Source organism: Hemicordylus capensis, chromosome 11, assembly GCF_027244095.1.
Source record: "Hemicordylus capensis ecotype Gifberg chromosome 11, rHemCap1.1.pri, whole genome shotgun sequence".
In the NCBI taxonomy this organism is placed as follows: Eukaryota; Metazoa; Chordata; class Lepidosauria; order Squamata; family Cordylidae; genus Hemicordylus; species Hemicordylus capensis.
Window position 1 is genome coordinate 3,307,720 of NC_069667.1, and position 14,157 is coordinate 3,321,876.

The window sequence follows — 14,157 nt, forward strand, 5'->3', positions numbered from 1 at the left end:
AATCACGTGATCTGAATGGCGATGAAAAGCCTCACCGTGCTGCAGATGCTGCTGCAGTTCCGTTCCCAGCCCTGACAGCAGCAGCGGCAGCTCAGAAAGAGAGCGGCAGCCCTGTGTGTCATCGAGCCCAGACAGCCCTGACTTCCAAGAAGCCGTGTTGGCTGAGCCCTCCGTCTCCCCTGAGACTGGCCGATGTCCCCGATCACATTTCTGATGACTCCTCCTCCGTTCACGCCATTTCCCTTACGTCGTGTGTTACCAAGGGCATGAGTGCCTGGTCTCTGCCGGGGGATTGCGAGAAGGTGCCGTTCACCATTATGGAGCCTGGGAGCATGTCGGCGCTCACTGGTGACTGCTTGATGCAGCCCAGTCGGACCTGTCTGGGCTGCTTTATTGAATCCAAGGACGGCATTGATGCAGAGCCGGGAATAAGCCTGAAAATGGGTGATATAAATAAGGATTATGACACCTGTTCGGTCTCTGATATAGGGATTCATTGCATGAGCACAGGAGAAACCATGAGATATGGGGATCAACTGCTTTCAGACCAGCTTTTAAGCTTCCCTATGCATAAATCGAGGGCAGCAGACAAAAGAGATGCAGAGAAATCTGACAGTGATTCAGAGGACCCCACTCAGAAAAATTATTATGAGGGATTACTATTAGACAAGTGCAATGGGGAGGAACCTTTACTCACAAATCCTAACCAGGAATGGGGCTATTTTGAATCTTTCATTAGTGAAAGCAAAATTGAGCTGCTTGACCTTTGCTCCAAAAATGAGCTTTCTGTAAATCTGTTTTCCGAGGAAGATGTGGATAATTACATGTTCGATGATGATGATTCAACCTTGGGAAGTGATGTCTGCTCCTTAAAAATCCGTTACGAATCCTTCCAGGACAATGTGAGGGAGAAGACGGGCACCCTGCAAGAGGACACCCAGTTCAACTTCTTTCCAAGCGTGTTCAGCGGATGCCCTAAAAGGGAAGGCAGAACAGCCCTGAAAAGGGGGCCAAGAGGACCTGCTGATCCTTCCCAATTCAAATCTGAGGAGAGCATCATTTGGGGGGAAGCAGAGGTGGATGGAGAGGGGAGAGAGGAGGAGGAGGAGGAAGAGGAGGAGGAGGAGGGTGCGAAAGTTGCCTTAAACAAATCTTGCACCAGTACAGAGGTGGTACAATACATTGGTCCCAAAAGAAACCACTTCTTGGAACTTGTGAATTCCACGGAGGACTCTGGAGAGTTCAGTGATGACAGCACCTGCACTGAATCTTCTTTTGATGTGCTCCAAGATCTTAAGGACTGCAACAAATACCTTCCCAGAGACCACTCCAGCTCCATTCAACAGAATTATGGCCTGCGGGCAAAAAGGAAAGTGAGGTACAGCGACGACTATCTGTACGATGTGGATTCCATTGAGAGTGAGAAGATTGTAGATAAGAAGGAATGGATCCCAGATGGACCCAAGGAGGAAGATGATGATGAGTGGTGCCCAAAGAAGAGGCGAAAAGTTTCTCGCAAGGAGACCCCCGTCATCATCAAATATATCATCATCAACCGATTTAAAGGGGAGAAGCACATGCTAGTCAAACTCAGCAAAGTGGATGCCAGCGAGACAACAGTTACACTAAGTGAGGAACTGTTGAGCAAATATGCCAAGCTGGCTCCCTTGAAGGCCTTTTGGCAAGAGAGGTGGCAGAGCCGGCTCAACTTTCTCAAATCGGCCCTCTACCACAAGCAGAGTTTTTATCTCAATGGCTCGGACATCACCTTCCTCCCTCACCCGCGAAAGCGCAAGTGCAAACTGGCCAATAGGCACAGGATCCAGAGAATTAAAGCCATTGAGCAGCCCATGAGCAAGCTGGGCTCTTGCTCCTCCGATCCAAAGCAGCTCTGCCGCAGGATTGACGACGACACAGGCCTCAAAGGGATGCAGGCCTTGGCCATTGCCACTCCCAGCTGTGCCAATGGTTTGCATCTGAATGACATCACAAGCCTCGCCTCACCAAAGTGCAAATTGCAGGACAGGGAATTCAAGGGGCCCGAGAGGAAAGTTCTGCGCAGGATCAAATTCAAAAGCGAAGCCAGGTTGAAATGCAAGCGAATCAAAGCCACCTCCAACCTGGCAGAGGCCTCCCCGGCCTTGGAGAATCAGGAGCCAGCAACTAGTTTAAAGGGTGAAAGTGTTCCTTGTACTGCAGACGGCTCTCGCCTTTCCGAGTGCCTGGAGGACAAGGTTGCTAAAAATCCTTTCCTACCCACCACCTGCTCTTCAGACAAGCCTCCTCCATCTGCTAATATTGCTGCCAGTGTGCCCCTCATCCCTGGAGGATATTTGCAGACTTTGTTAGATGCTTCTGATTTGTCAAGCAACACTGGCATTGCCTACTTCAGCCCGCAGCCCCCAGAGCAGCAGCAGCAGCCGCCGCCGCCACAGGATCCTCTCCCCAGCATCGTTCAAGCAGATAAATCCTTCTGTGCTCTGCAGCCTGCCCAGAGCTGTGTTCTGTCCCCACCTTCCGAGTCGGAGCTGCAGCAGTCGCCCAGCCACTTGGAAATCGAGCCAAGCAACTTCGGCAGCAGTATGTGGCCAGCCGACAAATCCACCACCACCAGCAGCCAGGAATTTGCAAGCGACATGCGGGAGGCCTCTGCACTGGCAACGGCTGAGTTTGGCAGCTGCCCGGGTGCAGACGGCATCCCACCCTCTGGATACAGTCAAGTAAATCTGAGTAGCAACAAATTACTATACCAAAAAAAATATGTGCCCGATAGCCAGCAATCACCGTCCGATGACTCCTATCAGTCGTGCCATTTTAGTAACAGAGAGGGGCATTTCCATTTCCAGAGAGGAACACTAAGTACAGATGATGGGAGGCTTGTTAGTTTTGATTCAGTGGGCTCCTTGTCAGTTAGCTCGAGCAATTACAGTTCCCTGAGTTTAAAGTCTTGTGAAAAGGATGGGGAAGACGATATTGCGGATGATTTCTTGGCTCACTGCAGTCCCAAGCTAGTAATTCAGCAAAGCATAGATGAAATAACGCCTTTGAAGGAGTCCACAGACCTTTTAGATATCTCCAACTTCACACCTGATAAGTTCCGTCCTTCGTCGCTTTCAGAAATGTCTCCTCCAGATACTCCTAACCTTTCCCCGCAGATGACCGGGTCGGAAACCAAACCATTGGGAAATCTGAAATGTTTCCCTGATAGCTCTCAAACTGTGCTAAGCAGTCCCGAGAAGGTCAAGTGGAACTGTGGGGTTCTCCAGACCCAAGATCAGACAGATAATGGATTCACTTTAAATAATCATCAATTTCAGTTCCATATGTTCAACGATGAGGATTCTGTCAGCCTCCTTGAAAAAAGCCCATGCTTGTCAACATTTAATGAGCCATCTGGCCAAATTAGCACCAATAGCAAAGTGTCAAAATCGAAGAGGAAAAGTTCATCTAATAAAAATGTGGGTACAAACCAAAGCCCTCCACAGAAAAACACTCGAAAAAAATCGCCCAAAGCCAACAAAGGGACTGAGAAGCCACAAGGAAAAAATTCGAGGCAGTCTCCAAAATCTACAAGGAAAGGGAAAAATGCGGCTGGTGTTAATGGTGAAAAGACATCAGGCATTGGGAGTAGGGCCACCGCTTCCTTGAACAATACGGCCTCAGCAACAAAAGCACTGGTGGAATCCATTCAGCACTGCAGCTCAACCTCCATAAAGGTAGGGAAGCATAATGGCCTACCTGGGGAATGGGCTCTGGGGAAAGACGGCAGTGCAGGCTGGTCCGACACCAGCATAGGAAATGCGAACAGCCTGCTTGATGATGATCAAAGGGAATTTGAAGAGCCGTCCAATATTTTATCAAACATTGCATCTGGAATGGCAGATGTTCAGAGATTTATGATGGCCTCCATTGAACCCTTGTGGGGGCCTGTTGGCCATAACAATGTCTCTGACATATTCCGGTCACCTGAATCAAACAGCCTGAAACTGAAAACTCTTAAGATTCTGGCCGGAACGTCACCAGAGTCCAAGAAAAAGGTGAATAGCAATTCTTTGGGAACGGGAAAGAGCCACAAACCAGGGAACAAGGGCTTGAGCAGAAGTAGCAGCCGGACAGGCTCCTGCGATCCTGGACGCCCCAACTGCTCGACCGGGTATGCCACAGACATTCACTCTCCTTTTTTTGATAAAAGCTACAGTAACCTGAGCACTTTAGCCAAAAATGAGCCTACCCATAAAAAGCTGTATCGGCATAAATCGACGTCTAAGTCACTGAGGGATGAGAACTGTAAAGTAAAGCGAACCGACCGCGAACCGGCCCATAAGGACCCATCTGTGACAGCTTCATTTGAAAAACTGAGGTAATACTGCACCAAACTGGCTGGAATGCACCCTTAACTTTCCTACTACCTGCTAAGCCCACTCTTCCTCATTTTTTCCTTCCTGTGAAACCAAGAATTGCATGAAAGAGACATTCCCCTCTTACAGGTCTTTTCTTTTTTGTTGTTGTTGTTGTTCATGTTTTGTTTTCAAAGTGCATGAAAAATGCTTATTTCTTGCAAGCTACCTAAAAAGAATGATCAATTTTTTTCTGGCTTGGCTGGAGTTAAATACAAACTAACAAGGCTACTCTTATTTTTTCTTGCTGTTTCGCATCTTCGGTTTTTAATTCCTTTATTTATTTTTAAGGGTTAATTATGTGCTTTTTTTAATGGTTTCAAAAAAGGAAAAGACTTTTTTTGAACATTTTGTAAAAAATAAAACACAAAAAAGAGGTTATGCATCCAAAACAAGCCAAGATATCCAAACGAAAAGGGTCTTTAGGTTGCAAAATGACAGCTCATCCCCTAGCTGAGCTCCCTGTGGCAGTTTTGCGTGCTCTCTAGCCCCCTCTGCTGTTTATATCCTAACCTGCACCATAAAAGCTTCATCTACTCTATCCAAGTTAGAGCTTACCTGACTCCACACAAGCTAACTAAGATGGCATAAAATGTTTGGTTTTTCTGCAGGGAAACAGACTACATTCTTCTTAAAGCAGAAACAACATTTTTGGTTTTACCCGTATTTGAAGAAGAGACACCTTTTTCTAGAAAGACATTTGATGCTTGCTTGGGGTTTTTGCCTTTTCCTTTTGAGTGTTTTTTTCCTTTTTCTTCCTCGCTCAAAAAGAAAAAAAAATTAATAATGCCTTGTAATATGTTGAAGTGTTAAGTGCTGAAATCAAAAGTTTGAAATTGTGGGACTTCTATTCTTTGAAAGCAAAACTAACATGGTATTTTCTTGTGTCTCAAAAGTCATACTGTGGTACAGTTGCTTATGCACTATTAACCCACAACCACTACAAAAGCGTGCCAAACTCTGAACAAGTGTTGTACTGTACATATTTTTACATCTCTATCAACAATGGGTTGTGAGTGGGTTTTTCCCCTGGAGCTCTCTTTTGCCTTTTGATTTACTACTAACATTCCAGTGATACGATTAGCCACCCCTTTTGAAAGCAACTACTATGGAAATGATGTCGATCGCCTACTACAATGTACCAAAAGTTTTATGGACATGTGTGCCAAATTGACTTACCTCATTTCATGGATTCTGCCCTGTGGTTTAGAGCTCACGGAGAGATGGTGGGGAGCGGGGAGTGGCTTTATAATGCAAAGGGGGAAATGCTTGTTGCCCTTTGGAAAACAGTGGTGAAAGATTAAACTTCGACCTAGGAGAGCGTAGAGTTGTTGGAGGATTTCAGACATTAAACAAAATCACTCAAGGTAAGTTTACTGAAAACTCAAGTGTCTGCATTTGGTGGGGGGGAGGGAGCAGCTGTTTTTATACCACCTGTTTCCTTTGAAGCAAAGCCTGTAGCTGAAGATAATTTCAAGAGCAAAATTGTATGGATGCTGCTTTGTATCTCAGTTTTCTATATTTTGTAATATAACCTGGGATCAACTCTAAAGGTAGTTAGAAAATTGGAAACACATGCATTTCATACACTGTATTGGTATTTCATTTTGAGCTGTTTCTTAACCATGTTTTTGCTTATCCTGGCAGGAGAGCTCTGAGACCCGAGCTTGGTGGTGGTGTTTTTTAAAAAATGTTCTAACCTTTGCAATGACAATATTGTTTGAAGGGTTGTTAAAAACAAAACAAACAAAAAAAGCTTTTAATGCGATTATGAATTTGTATCTTGACTCCATACGCCATACAGAAGCACACTGAATTCTTGATCTCTCCAAACGGGGACCCGGTTTGCTTTCCGGACAGCAAATATAGACATGTGCTTTCCCAAGGGAGTAATACGTGTTGGCTGCTTAATTAAATGTCATTTTCAAATTTCAAACTTTGCTCCTCAACCCAAGCCTCCCTTAAGAGAAAAAGAAAGCTCCATTTATTTTTCTTGAGAGCCTCTGCGTTTTGCTGCTGATTTATTGTGAAAACTTGATATGCAAGAGGCTTGACAGCTGGTTGACTTCCTGGATGCCAAGGCAGATAAGAGTAGGACTTGCTGCAATAGCGGATCGTAATAATATGGATGAGCAATTTGATGGAGGAACTGCTTTCTCTCCATTGTAAAGCACTGAGGTTTCCAGAGACCTGCACTTGTCTCAACTAAACCGTTTCATAGGTTTCAGTGGGATGTGGTCATGGCTGTCTTTTTCCAGATGGTTCCCCTTGGGGTTGTACACACACACATTTTACTATTTTTCCTTCAGGCGGATAATTTTCTGCTTAGTTAGTAATGGAGCAGACCATGGGTGAATTAAAACTTCAGATTAGACGTTTGGCTTGGCCCTCCTGAAACTAGACATTGGAGTTGCTTGGATCTTTGTTAAGCCCCTTTTTTCTGCGTTGGGGAACAAATGCTGACACTTGAACCACGAGGCTGCTTTGTAGTGACACTGAAAGCAATACACAGCTGATCTGCATCCCAAAAGTGGGGGTGGCAAGTTGTCTTTGAAATGCTGACTCCAGGCCCGGCTTCATGCTGCTTGCTGGTCTAGTTCCAGTCGCACAGGAATTGTGCACAGGAAGCCTAAACTGGGGTTGCCATGAGGGACCATAGGCAAGGCCTGTGCTTCATGCTGGGCAGGGAGAGGTCTGTGATGAAAGATGGGTCGATAAGAGGCACAGGCAGTTAGCCCCACTTAGCTGAAACTAGGCTGTTGGTCACCATGGCCTGCTGGGGACTCAGTAGCCTGGGCCAAGTCCTTCTTAGGAGGTGGAGGGGGGAGGCAGGGTTCCACAACCAGCCGCTTGCGCCAACCCACTCTGAAGGAGAACACACTCCCCACCCCTTTGGAAAAGCCTGGCTGTTTGTGGGACACTGCCAGTGGTCTATAGAAGCTGGGGTCAAGTGAACAGTGTTGTAGGGTTCTCCCAGATGGGTCCCCAGATGCTGGTGGACTACAACTCCCATCACCCCCAGCCACAATGGTAACTGGTGGTTCTCTCTGTTTGAGCCTTGGCTTGCCACCTTGGGATACTATGATAGCATCTTACTCCCCGCTCCACCCACCGTTCCTTTGCTTTTCCGACCCTCTGATGTGCACGGCCGGTCCCTGTTCAATCCACTCCGCAGAGGCTCCCCTCCCTCCGTCCCTCCCTGTGGTTGTGCTTTTTCCGCCACTGTCGTACAAACGGGAGAGCCCCATAGTAGCTGAGGCTGTTCCTGACCAGACTGTTCCCTCTGGTCTCTATGGGGCTGATGCCAGATACAGCACCGTGCCTAGCACTCTTGCCTTTTTTCACAGCACAGGCAACCCCAGACTCTTTCAAAGAATGGGTTTCCTTGGGCAAGGTGGCTGGTCATTCGAACGCTTTGGCATGTTGTAAGCCCAAGGCGAGGTGGGGCCTCAGCCGCACATACTTGAAAATATATGACTGACCCAGACCGTGTTGAGACCCCTCCCCCATCCACCCCTGGATGTGCCTGGAATATGTTCAGTGTCCCAATGGTCGAGCCGTTTGCCTGCCCCCCCGCCCCCAAACACCCTCCATTGTGGCTCACCCCTGGCTGTTGTCTTGACACAGTGCTCAACTGGGGGCTGGACGTTGGGTCACCAGATGTTGTTGGACTACAACTCCCAGCAGGGGCTTGAGCCACAGGGGATGAGGGGAACTGTAGTCCAAAAGCACCTGGAGACCCAAGCTTGACAACCCTGGCAGCTGGCAGCTGTCACCATGTGGTAAGCTACTTGTAAGCTACAGCACTTCACCACTGCAAAGGAGAGGCAACCTCCTGCATAGTGTGTGACTCAACAACTCTGGGCTACGTCATCTTGCAAGCTGGGTGGTGCGTTCTGTATTTATCGATTTGTTTGAGAAAGAAACGCGCCCCGCCCCGGTCCCATGAACAGATGTGGTTTTCATGCTCTGCTTCTGATTTGGCATCCTGAGAGGTAAGGGGTGGAAGGCTTCCCTGACAATTCTGGATGCTCATTTGCTGCTCCTGTGGAGCCAGAGAAGGCCTAGCTTCTGAAGAGGGCGGCTTCCTTCCTGTTGAACCTGAACTGGCATTGATTTGACAGCACCTTTCTATAAACCTGTATTATGGTCCATATGCTCAACATAATGACGCTACCACTTAAGATATGTACTGTAACATGCAGCAATAGTGAACTGTCTTTCTTAAATGTGCAATAGGACATGCATACAGGACATAAAAATATGCTGACTCTATTTTACTGCATTTCATACAGCCCCCCCCCCCCCCGGTTTCAGTTCAGTGTAGATGCTGCTGCTTGCAAATACTTTGCGTCTCATGCTTCTGTCTGCTGCTTTATTTTTCTCCGCCTTTTATGGCGCCTTATAGCTGACCCTATTAAAACTGGAAGTTGCTCAAAATCAAAACCAGATTCTGTCCCAGCCCCAGTTATGCTGCTTGACCTTCAACACACACACACTTTCTCTCTCTCTCTCTCCTTGGAAACCCTCTAGAATTAACGTTTCCTTCCCCACACCCTCTTGCAGTGTGCTTCCCTTATTGCTACCTCAATAGAACATTGTCATAAGCACCTTTTTCTTGCTCCTGCATTTGCCAAAAACCTCATTTCCAGCTTCTCCTTCACTTGTCTTGATTTGACACTTCCTTGTTCATTGTTTTACTCCCTCCGAGTTATAGGGCTTCTAGAACACTGCAGCTAGGTGGCTGTCCTTATTTCATACACAGCCCTCCCCACTTCTTCCTTCTGAAGGGTGTCGTGGCTTCACTGTGCCCATCCTCTGGTTAACACACACACATTACCCCACTCCTGCCTGCACTCTCACCAGCTTCTCTGATCTTCATGCCCCCCCATCTGCTCCCCCCCGCCCCGCTTTTGCAGCTGTCTGCAGTGCCTAGGTTTCCACTTTATCTTGTTTTACTCTTGCTCTTAAAACGTACATGACATCTTGGACAAAGGATGAAACATGAATTGTGCAGTGTTCTTATTTAATCATGAGATAATACTGGTGAGGCTACACAAGGATTAAGGGACTGACAACCTCTTAAAGCATGTGGTGTGAACCACAGTAACGTTGATTAAGGTTCTGAGCAGAGAGACAAACGAACAAAATGGTGAGCCAGGTTCATCGTCAAGAGGCAACCTTTTTGCTTGCTGGAAGTTCAAATTTCCCAGATTCCAACTCAATCTACTGTTGGCCACAAACAAAGATATGAGGCTTTAATCCCGTGCCTTGTTAAAACATGCACATCTGGATTGGGGAGTCCTTGCATTAGGGCTGGAGATAAAGTTCAAAAATGCTGGCAGTGGTTTGAGAGCGGCATTGTTCCCATAGTATACAGGGCCAGCTGTTTTTGTGCCACTGCCATCTCTGTCAAATATACACTTTGTAGGTTTTTGTTACTTCTTTTAAAAACTGGCAAACGCTTTTTATCAGAGGCAAAAGTGGCATGAGCACCTGCAACTCAATCAGCGATCTTTCTTTCAGATTGACTCCAGCCTCCAAATGTGAGAATCAGTACCACTTCTTAAGATACTGGCTGATATCCAGACTACTATGCTGGTGAAGGAAAACTTTCTGTCACACAAAAGCAGGGGAGGCAATTTTTGCTGATCCACTTTCTCCGTTCTGCATTCCCAAAAAAATTTCCCGGAGGGTCCACAGCCTCAAGAGGCAGATTTTCAGGAGGCATAGATGGCTGCAGAGGAAATGGAGGATTGGCAAAAAAGAGTCCAACCCCATTCATGCAATGGGAAACATTCTTCCATCAGCACAATGTTGTTCTGGATGTTGGCCATTTCTTGTACTTGGATTCTGATACCCGAGAATAAAATGGATGGAACATCTCAATTACGTAGGTTGCTGTGTGTGTAAATCATACCTTTGCCCTTCCAAATACTTGCAAGTGGGGCCCCAATCCTTTCCTGGTTGCCACTTGTATTTTGAAGGGGAAAGCTGTGAATCTGTACACACTTGGACCCTTTGTAACTGGTGCTTCTGATGTATTTGTTCTCTGGCATTAGAATTGGTACCCAGAATTGCCACTGCGAGATGTGCTTCTCACTCATTCCATGACAACACCTCAAGTTTGTTACCTCCCATAGTTTATTAAGATAAGAGGGTTTATTATAGCATTTTAACACATTAGCACATAGTATGACAACTGCAGTTACTGTGGGAATAAGCAAGACTGTGAGCGCAAGCGCCAAAGCCCTAGAAGGCAGTCTGCAGCAGGCTGCCTGACACGACAGGCTGGAGAAAGGCCTGGTGCTGTGAGACGAGGTGGCAGAATGGACTCTACCACTTCAGGCAGTCAGTGGTGGGGAATACAAATTTTGAATGCTTGCTAGATAAAATAAACTCTGCAAGAAGAAACTACCTCGTCAAAGTCTCAGATTTCGCACAGGCCTCTCCCTGCGGGCCTAGTTTTCTACCTGGAAAGGCGTTCTTGGCTTGGAGGAGCATTCAAAGAGTGCTACCTCACTTGCAGTCTGAAGCAGCAGCAGCAGCAGCAGCTCTGTGGCATGTATGGCTCCAGCCAAAGAAAATAGTTCGGAGGAGCTGAACATGGCTTGAGAGGGACCACTTTTCCCATGGTGCATATGCATTCTTTTATCCCATAGTCACTTCTGCTCAAATGAGAAACAAAATAAAATCTGTTTACCAGAGGTGAAAGTGGAATTAATATTTACAACATGAGCCACAATCCCTCTTGCAAACCTTCAACCCTCTAAAAGCAAGCGGGGGGGGGGTATGTCTCAGGGTGGCCAACCAGAGTCTTTTCAGCTGTTGCTGGACTGCAACTCCCATCATCCTCAGCCACCATAAACTGTGGCAGGGAATGAGGGGAGTTTTAGTCCAACCACAGCTGGGGAGTCTCTGGCTGGCCACCGGTCCTCTGTCATGTCTCCTGCCTGCGTTCGGTCTCTTCCACTTCCCCTCCCCAGTTTTTGTTGCTTCAGTGGCACTAAAGGACACACGGTTGTGCTTCGCCTGAGCCATGCCCCTGAAGTCAGTGTGCACATGTAGAAGGAATCTGCTTTACAGCCCTTAGACCAGGGCTGCTCCACTTAGGCCCTCCTGCAGATGTTGGCCTACAACTTCCATAATCCCTGGCTATTGGCCACTGTGGCTGGGGGTTATGGGTGTTGTAGTCCAAAACCAGCTGGGGGCCCCAAGTTGAGCAGGCCTGCCTTAGACTATGTCTGATTGTATCGTGCAAAGCTTTGCATTCTCCACTCCCACATGATTTGGTTCCTCCCAAAGGTCTCTGGGGAGATGGTGTGGCATCAGTCTCCATAGCATCTGTTTGAGAATGAGCTGTTTTAGTAAGAGAGAGAAAATGAAAATAAATAAATAAATATGCCAACAGAGAGAATTTAGAAGGCGTATGGTACCTTTGGTTGAAGCAAGGTTTTTCCAGTCTGTTTCTCAGGTAAATAAGTGACGCTAGCGACAGTGGAGTGACAGTCTTGGGGGCAGCTGGCCCATTAGATCTAAAGCAAAGAGAAGAATGCTCAGGATAACTGGGTTGCTGGACAAGTTTACTGAGCCCTTGCCCACTGGGTGGAAAGCAAGCAAGAAGTCGCCTTTTTAGTTCTCACTCCCCTTCTAGAGATAGAAAAACGGACACTTCAAAAGCACAAGGGGGGAATATTGAAACTGTGAGATAGGTAAGAAGAGTCCCAGTTCAATTCCTTTTTGTCTTTTCCTCCCAGTAGGAAGCAGGGTAGACGCTTTGTTCCACTGCCTGCAGCCCTCGCTGTGGGCACTTTAACTGCTGCCTACAGAGACTTGAATGTACTGCTCCTTAAGTTAACTTCCCTTGAATCAGAGGCACCTCTTTATTAAGTTGCGACTGTTTTATGGTGCTACAGAAAACTTCTATTCCCCTTGAGCGTTAAAGAAATCCTATATGGCCCTTTAAATGAATGTAACATATCCATTTCTGTTTAACAGAGTACATTGCAATCTTAACATGTTTGGGGATAATTTGCCTTTTTTTCCCTTCCTTTTAGAACAAGCTTTATAAATATTCTGTAGAGTCAATTGAAGTATAATTCTTAAGGATCACTCTAAGACGCCTACAAAATCTTGTATATTTTTAAGTGTGCCAATTTGTAAAATATTTTGTAAGTGTATATTTTTCTTAGAAAAGTGCTGTGAAGTGTTTGTATGTGTGAGGTTTTCCCTTTTTGGCACCCAACCAGGTGCTAATAAAAGGATGTATACTTAAAGGTTTCTGGTTTTAAAAACCAAAATACAAAGAAAAAAAATTTAAACTTTTGTTGGGAATTTTGTAATAAAAAGAAATGTTGTGAAAGAGTGTAGTGATACTTGTGTAAAGGAAACTGGAAAAATTTGTGAGCGCTTTGCTGTTTTATAGATCCTCTTGTAAATTATTCTTGTAATATTTTTGGTTTTGTTGTTCTTGTTGCAAAGGTTTTAAATATTTGTGACTGACTCTGTACGGTGAATACGTCATATTGTTAACTTGCTGAGTTTTGTTATATTGTTTATGGAATAAATAAAAATAAAAATCTCATTTTAAGATGATGTATGCAAAGAAATTAAACTCCCATTTATTATCAGCTGTGGTGGTGATATATAATCCACTCACTCTCCTCAGTTGTCAGAATTCCCCCCTAGCTGTTTGCTTGATTGTGTGGTAACTACTCCAGGCTCAAAATGAAACTCTTTTAGCAGGGAGAGCACAAAACCTGGTAGCAAAATGTTTTGTCCTTGAGGTGTGTGGGTGTGTGTGGGTGTGCTCGTGAGAGAGAGAGAGAGAGATCTTCATCAGCTTCATCCGACCAAAACTGCTTTCAAGCTGGCGTTTCTTTGCCAGTAATTACCCTACTGTATTTTTAGCTTGGCTATTTGTTGTTCAATAATTAGATCTGGAGGTCCCGTCCCCCCCGCCACTAATGAGCTTCCAAGAGTAGCTCATTTAATTGACTGGATCAATATTTCAATGGGAAAATCCTTCTTTCCCTAAAATCTTGGTTGGCTTAGCTGAAGCACACCTAAAAAGTAGACTACAAATGAAGAAAATAAATATAAATATAGAACAGATTTGGACTTCGTGTCGAAGGTGGTTTGTTTATGGTATCTTTTAATGTAATGTTTTGTGCTCTCATGAAGATTTTAAAAAGTTTTAAAAACTTGAACCGCCTCTGTGTGTAAAGGTTGTGCTGCGATCAGCCATCCTCTTGCCCTCAGCACTGACTTGGTGCTGAACATGACTCAGGTTGAAGACTTTTCCAGGAATCGTTCCATGTGAAGATAAAAGATGTGATATCTCAATCTAAAAAGACCCTTTGAGCACCCAAATATTTATTTATTTATCATATTTTTATACTGGCTGATATGTACACCTCGAGGTGGTGTACAAAATTTAAAATTTTGTAAATTTATTATATGGAAAGTGGTCTTATGGTACAATATGCCTTGGCCTGCAGCGTACAAAATTATGCACAATGTGGACCACGTGGACAGAGAGGTGTTTTTCTCCCTCTCTCATAATACTAGAACCTGGGGTCATCTATTGAAGCTAAATGTTGGAAGAATCAGGACAGACAAAAGGAGTACTTCTTTACACAATATGTAGTTAAACTACAGAATTGGCTACTGCCGGATGTGGCAATGGCCACCAATCTAGGGGATTAGACAAATTCATGGAGGATAGGGCTATCAGTGGCTGTTAGCCTGGTTGGTAGTA

The 14,157-nt window shown here is 45.5% G+C and overlaps 1 protein-coding gene and 1 long non-coding RNA gene across 9 annotated transcripts in view; one reads left to right on the forward strand and one right to left on the reverse strand.

Moving 5' to 3' along the window:
• NEXMIF (neurite extension and migration factor) overlaps positions 1-13,027 on the forward strand; it is a 287,314-nt gene extending 274,287 nt beyond the window's left edge. For 6 of the 8 annotated variants that reach the window (XM_053273242.1, XM_053273241.1, XM_053273240.1 and 3 more), the window contains one exon: positions 1-13,027. In XM_053273242.1, the coding sequence (XP_053129217.1) occupies positions 1-4,364 (4,364 nt within the window). In that variant the 3' untranslated portion in view covers positions 4,365-13,027. The other 2 variants (XR_008311554.1, XM_053273245.1) reach the window with 2 other exon arrangements.
• The window catches only part of LOC128335264 (uncharacterized), a 20,545-nt gene continuing 15,794 nt past the window's right edge, over positions 9,407-14,157 (reverse strand). The window contains exons 3-4 of the long non-coding RNA XR_008311555.1: positions 11,834-11,932; positions 9,407-9,626 (exon numbers count right to left, since the gene is read on the reverse strand). This is a non-coding gene — a long non-coding RNA (uncharacterized LOC128335264). The remainder of the gene's footprint in view (positions 9,627-11,833; positions 11,933-14,157) is intronic.